This window comes from Thunnus thynnus, chromosome 22 (assembly GCF_963924715.1).
Source record: "Thunnus thynnus chromosome 22, fThuThy2.1, whole genome shotgun sequence".
Classification (NCBI taxonomy): domain Eukaryota; kingdom Metazoa; phylum Chordata; class Actinopteri; order Scombriformes; family Scombridae; genus Thunnus; species Thunnus thynnus.
The window spans coordinates 19,165,992-19,172,979 of record NC_089538.1 but is presented as its reverse complement, the minus strand read 5'-3'; the positions used below and the strand labels follow the sequence as shown (position 1 = coordinate 19,172,979).

The following is a 6,988-nucleotide window of genomic DNA, read 5'->3' as shown; positions in this document are numbered from 1 at the left end:
TAGCCATTAGCCATGCTAGTGCAGATCCTCCATCATCATAACATTTAAAGGGCCAATCTGTGTACCTCCAGTCGTTCTGTGCGTCCCATCTAGCATCTCCAAACACAGGTGACCAAGCAAGTTTCACACATCATTGTGCATACAGGAGAACTGTGTGCCAACAGGATCTGCATCACATTCCCATGTGAAACGGATTCAATTCACTCTCTGGGATCGATTGGTTTTGCCCGGCACTGCTGGTGCCCCCCCCCCGCTCCCGCCCCCCCATTGATGCTGCATCTCACCAAGCTTACCAAAAAGACCAAACTCCGTCCATCTCATGCTTCCAGCTTCAGAGTAATTGAAAGTATTTCACCTGGTAATTGATGCAAGTCGTTTTCCATTAGGCAGTTCTGTCAATGCAGTGATTGAGCAAAAGGAGAGAGCGAGAGAGGGAGGTGGACCAAACTATGAGATCTGTGTCAAACTGTGGCAACCCATTTCACTGGTGTGACCCCTTAACCTTCAGATAACCATTTTTTTCTTCTTTTTACTTACAATTTCCTAAAATGAGACATTTACTATTCTGCTATTCAAATGCAATGACTGTTTAGAAGAAAATAAGGCTTATTTTAGAGAGAAAAAGTAACAATATTACAAGTCCACTATCTGCATAACGCAGCCTATAAATGGAAATGGAGCATTACTTCATTTTTAGGTTTGTCCTACTTCCATGATACACTACTGCTGAAAGGCCTCTTGGAAAACCCCCAGCCATCCAGCCCATATTTCTTTTCAAATACAGTACACCGTGCTATTTGTTGCTTTGAAATATTTATTTTAATTATCCTGCAAATCATTCAGAGCTCAACCGCCTCTCTCTCTCTTTCTCTCTCCTCATCTCGATTGTGGCTTTTTGTACACAGCAAAATACACTTGGACATTATTGCGAAGGAGTGTTTGTTCCAATAAGGCCAAAAACAAAACAAAAACAAAACAAAAACACAAAAGACACAAGAGATTCTGCCTTTTTTTTGGACAAAATTGTAGACAGAGTGGTGGTAGCTGTTGTTCTGCTAACAACTTCAGCAAAAACAACTGATTGTTTGCTGCTGCGAGGAAAAATAAAAAAAAAACACTTCTACTCTAGTTTTTAATTTACACTATAGGAAAAAAAAAATTATGATCGTAATTCCTGCTTCTCCTGTGCGCCATTTTCAAAGTTTCTGTGTATTGTTTGCTGTCATCTATTGTTGTGGTTTATTTGGTAGAAAGCGTTAAATTTGGAAGTGACTCCCTGTCGATACAGAAACAACTTGTGTTTTTTTTTTTCTGCTGTTGAGTCGAGTGTCTTTGTTTTAGAGTTTGAAACTATAAAGCCCATACAGTTTCCATGAACTGTTTTCCTAAAGCCAGTACACCTCCCACACACGTATACTAGCAGCATGCCAGTAGCTTAGTCATGGTGCCACTTTCTGAGGTTGTGCAGAGGAACACGAGAGTGAAAACTACCTCCGTATATCATTTAAATGCAGATGGAAGTTGGCAATAAATCCCCTCTCTGGCTCATCCTCCAAGCATTCACTACATCCCCTGTACATTAGGCCGGTTCCCGGCACTATTATTACAGAGATGTTATTAACATTAGCTGGATTTAACTTACATGATGCCCTTTCAGTGGGAAATAACTTCATCCTGATTGGGTGCGTGGTGGACGTGACCTGAGGTTGTGTTAAAGCGCGTCTCGCCTGGCGTTTCTATTTCACGCCACGTCACCTCGCCTCTCTCGCTTCTCATTAACCCGCCGAGCCTTTCAGAGGGGCCCCGGGGCAGAGCTGCGCTGCTTCTTCAAGGCGGGGCATGAGTGTGTGTGTGTTTGTGGGTGTGTATGCAGCAAATATCCAGCTACTGCTGACAAGCTGCAAGTAAGGAAGTGAAAATGGAAGGTGTAGAGTACAAGCCAGAGGAATTTAGACCATATGATGCTTGTGTTTTACAGTTTTAGTATAGATTTCATCCATCATCTGCTCTCATATCTGTCTTCCAGTATATATATATGATAAGTTCCCGACTCTGGGACTGAGTATAAGCATGGGAAATGTTATTTTTATGCCGTAGCGTTAATGTAAAAGCCATCCAATCTGGGTTTTTTTTACAGATGCAGTTTTTTGCAGAACTATGGCAATATCCAAGTTCAACTTAGATGCACTGTAGCCAAACAAATGACTGGATGAAAAATGACCTATTCAATATGGATTGCGCTCAGCTCTAGCTAATGGATAATCAATCGGGCAATGGAGTTAGAATGCTATCTCTAAATTTAGAGGCGCACGGCCTAAACGGCGTAATGCGGATGCAGATAAACATCGAGGGTCCCATTTGATCTCTGAAAAACATCAGCTGCTTTCACCTTGCCCGTGTAAGAAGGTTTGTTTTACTGGCACTCGCGGGGCCATACATCGCTTTACTCATGCATAATTTCTACTGCAGCGATACCGGAGAGGCGAGAGGAAGATGGAGGAAAGAAACAGGTCATCGTTGCGCTGTAGGACCTCGAGTAATGTTTGAGGATAATTCAAGCATGATTGGAGTCGTTTACTGTATTCTATTGCTCTTTTTTTACTTTCTAGAATGATTTCCAATGTTTTGGTTTTGTCTTCTTAGCCTTCATTTTAGTTATGTACTTTTTTTAGTCACTCTCATGAAAGAATACAGCATATTAAAGCCATGAATGTGTAAAATGAAGCTTTAAGGTTTTATTTTACAGATGATAGCTGGTGAAAGCATCTTTTGGTTTTCACAAAAACTTCACTGAGTTCTGTTTGACAGATGGTTTGACAGATGTCTTGCTATTACCTGCTCTTTTTTAGAGTTTGTTCCTGTCTGTCTCACAAGCAGAAACTGGAAGTGAATATGCAGTTTTTCAAAAAAATAAATGAGGCCAAATAAAAGTTAGAGCAAAAAGGATTAAAACATGCATCTAACTCATCATATATGGCTGACAAAACAGTCCAAATAAACACTGAATGGGTTGGAAATGAGTACTCCAATCAAGCTGTATTGGTCCTTTAAAGCCAATCTCACATTCTCTATCAAGATGGTGAAGAGAACAGCCTAGCCTACTTTCCAGTGCTCTCCCACCGCAGCAGAGAGCATTCCCACAGTAGCGGCGCTCTGCAGTGGCGCTGTCCTTGGTGCTGAATTCAGCTCTCTCTATGCTTCACAGTCACGGCGCAACGGCTGGCTGAGAAACCTGTTTTTCTCCGACAGGGAGCAGATTTGATTTCATCACACCCGACTCCCTCTCTAGGCTCAGCGAACTAGCGGGGGTTATCTATGCATTAGGGGCCCACTAGATTTGATTTTGTTTTGGATTTGTTTTTGTATGTGATTAGGTGTTGTTTCTCTCTGAATTATGACACGTTTTTTTTTTTTTCCCCTCTATCTTCGTGGCATGCTGTGCATTGAGATGTGTGTCTGCCTTTGAGAAAATGCAGATTGTGCTGTTGGCATTGGGAAAAGTCATAATGGGCTTGGTAGACTATGTCGATGATCACGATTTCAATCTCAGCACATACTGTAGAGTTAATTATTGTTACACTCTCTGTCTATAAACTCAGTAATTACTTAATCTGCATCAGATCAAGGCAACACAGTTGTTAAAGTATGTTTCACAGGGGGATTTTTTTTTAATTTTTATTCCTATCAGGAGAAGACTGCAAAATTAGCTCATTGAGAATACTCAAGGTCATTCATTGTGTATATTTAGCTCATTGTATTTTTATCCAAACACCACTGAATTTCAAACACATCAGTGAAAACAAATACGGTATTTTAAGACTGTTTCACTCCTTCTGATTGCATAACCATGCAGTGCTTCCCAAGCTCGGGTCCTATGGAGATTTAGGACAATTCCTCCTAAATCCCGCCTTCAAATTAATGCTACTCTTGAGAAGTAGGCCTCACTTCTCTCACACCCTAAAGGAGGTCAGTTGGAAAAAGTCACCTGACACACACCCCCCCCTGCAACTCCCACAACCACCATGAGGGATACCTTAATCAGGTTTTTGCAGTTGGTTTCACGCCATCCCCATCGCTATGTGATTTCCTCCCAGCGTTAGACAGGACATGATCTTTATTAGCTCTATCTTCTTTTTTTTTTATATTTGGACCATGCACTGTCCCCCCCTTCTCCCTCACCTGCCCGTGCCACTTTTACCGTGGCCAGCTGAGCGTTCGCCATCAGCCCACCAGCCCTGATATGAGGAGTTGAGAGGAAATCTCTTCTTCCTCCACCACCAACCTTCAACCTTTCTCTTCTCTTGTTCCCTGTTTCGTCCTCTCCCTCCGACAACCCTGACTTGGCGTCAAGCATCATGCCAAACAGAAACCAACCTTCCCTGCTACACGTCACTGGAGGTCCTGGGTCTGAGGGAGAGGTTGGACGGGACACACCCACAACAGGCCATCCACAGCGACTTCTGGATGTCCGGGTTTCGGAACGCATAGATGATGGGGTTGATCACAGAGCAGCAGGTGGCTGGGAGGACCGTGGCGTAGGTGTATATTACGGGGTAGTTGTAGTCAGCCACAATGGAGTACATGGCAAACGGCAGCCAGCACGCCCCGAAGGCACACAGGATGGCCGACAGCGTGGAGACACCTTTGGTGGTGGAGATGGCCACGAACTGGTGCTGCACGGCAATCTGCTGCGCGTGGCGGAAGGCGATCTTGCAGATTTGCAGGTAGAGCTGCATCATGAGGGCGAAGACCAGTAGGAAGGTGACGGCGAGCGCCACGGCGTTGTTTTTGGTGACGGGCCGACAGATGCTGCACGTAGACTCGTCCCTCAGACAGTTCCAGCCGAGTGCCGGCAGCAAGCCGAGCGTGAGGCACGACACCCAGATGAAGACCACCATCACGTAGGTGAAGGTGACTGTCCGTTCAGTGTGGTAGGTCAGGGCGTTGTACAGCGACAGGTAACGGTCCACTGTGATGGCGAGGATGTTGAGGACAGACGCCGAGAAGGCCGAGATGAGCAGTCCGACGGACAACAGCGTCACAAACTCCACCGAGCTGACCAAATAGGTGAAGACAAAGTTCAAGATGAGGCCGAGGCCGGCCAGGAGATCCGCCACCGCCAGCGATCCAATCAAGATGAACATGGGAGCGCGTAGCGTCGGCGTGTAGAACAGCACGGCGATCACCAGAGCGTTCTCGCAGGAGATGAGCGTCCCGGTCACGCAGAGCGCGATATCCCAGGGGCTGACTCCCTCGACAGCGATGGCGTTGGTCGCTGGCTGGAGGTCAGGGGTCAGAGTTCGCACGACGGGTTCAGAGGAGGAGTTGGAGGGGTCCTCCGAGAGGCTCCAGGAAGTGGAGGAGTCGAAGGGGTCGAGGGGGGAGGAGGAGTTGAGGCTGCTACCGCTGCCGCTACTCATGGCTGCCACTGCGGCCAAGGAGAGAATCATAGCTAGAGAAACGAGAGAGAAAGAGGGAAGGATGGAGGGAAGAAAATAAGGGAAACATAGAAGGGAAAGTGAGTAGGAGGGAAAAGAGAGTTGAGAAAAAACAGAGGAATGAGTAAGAACAGAAGTGAATGTAGGAGGAATTGATCAGGTGAGTTTGTGTTGATACAAAGTTTGTCAAGGAGGGAAGAAAGAAATGTGAGAGGAGAGAAGGGACGAGGAAAGATCGAAACAAAGGATGAGAGAAGGAGAGGGATAAGAGGATGACAGGATGTAGGGAAGAGGAAATGAGGAAGGAGAAAGCGAGGAGTAAGTTGTAATCGACGAAGTGTATAAAACATGGAAATTATCAGACGAGAGTTGAGAGAGAAACAGAGGGATAAAGAAATATCAAAGGGTCAGGGGTTGAGTGAAAAGCGAGGAGGGAAAAAGTTTAGAAAAGAGCAGTGACGAGTCAAAAAGAAAAAGTCAGACGAGACAGAAATGCGAAGAAAATGAAGACGGAACAAATTAATATAAATGAAGACCAGAGGACGATTAATTAAAGAGAGGGATGGGTGGAGGACCCAAAAGAGGTGCAGAGAAGGAAGAGAAAATGTACGAAGACGGGAGAACAAGTTTTAAGTTGAGCACAGGAGAGAAGAAGACGATGGAGAGAGGAGGTATGTTGTGGAAAGAAAAGGATGAAAGAGAGAAAGCGTGACGAGAGACCGAGACAAAACAAAAGAGGAAGGAGGGTTGAAGGGGGGGAAGGGGGGGGAGGAAGGTGTTATCAGCTCTGCCCTTTGATAAAGGAGCAAAAGAGGGATTTTTTTTCTTTCCATTCATTCACCCATCTATCCTCCCATTCATTCATTCATGAAAACAACCGTGCACTTGACCCCAAGCACGCACGTCACCAGCAGCTCCCACGCACCACGCTGACAGGTAATTAGCAGCAGCACAATAGCAGGTGTGGACACAAACACACAAACATACACATAGACAAAAATATTCCGTAAATAATAAAAAAAAATATTCCTTCCATTTTGAGTTCAAAGCAACGAGACAGACCAAAGCAGCCAAATAAACAACACAAATAAATAACCAAACAGCCCCCCCACACCCCCCATCACCCCCCCCAAAAAAAGCTTCAATCTGGCGCATTCCTACCTAAAAGACGCCGGAAACAGAAGAAGATGTTCAATTTCCTCACAGTCAAAACCATCATCAACAATTTCTATTTTTAGAGCATCTCTAAAAATGGTGCATGACGTCCTGGGGCACGGCGCGGTGGTAGCTGCTGTCCTATTCACCGGTGGCGTGTATGAGCGCGTGCCCAGACATGCGTGTGTGTGTGTGTGTGTGTATGTGTGCGCCCGCGTTTTGCGTTTAGAAGCTTGTTAATTCGGATTCTGATCCACATATGCTGCTGCTGTTGATGATGATGATGATGATGCTGCTGCTGCTGATGCTGCTGCTGCTGCTGCTGCCGCTGCCGCACGCAGACAGAAAAATCTGGCACGGGGCTAATTTTAGCTCAGCCAGCCAAGCTGCCAGCA

The 6,988-nt window shown here is 45.5% G+C and overlaps 1 protein-coding gene across 1 annotated transcript; it reads right to left on the bottom strand.

The window, feature by feature from the left end:
* Positions 1 to 268: 268 nt before the first annotated feature.
* On the bottom strand, positions 269 to 6,108 carry gpr185b (G protein-coupled receptor 185 b). Its single transcript, XM_067580288.1, has one exon. The coding sequence runs from the start codon at positions 5,448 to 5,450 to the stop codon at positions 4,383 to 4,385; it is 1,068 nt and encodes a 355-aa protein (XP_067436389.1). The 5' UTR covers positions 5,451 to 6,108; the 3' UTR covers positions 269 to 4,382.
* Between the last annotated feature and the right edge of the window lie 880 nt (positions 6,109 to 6,988).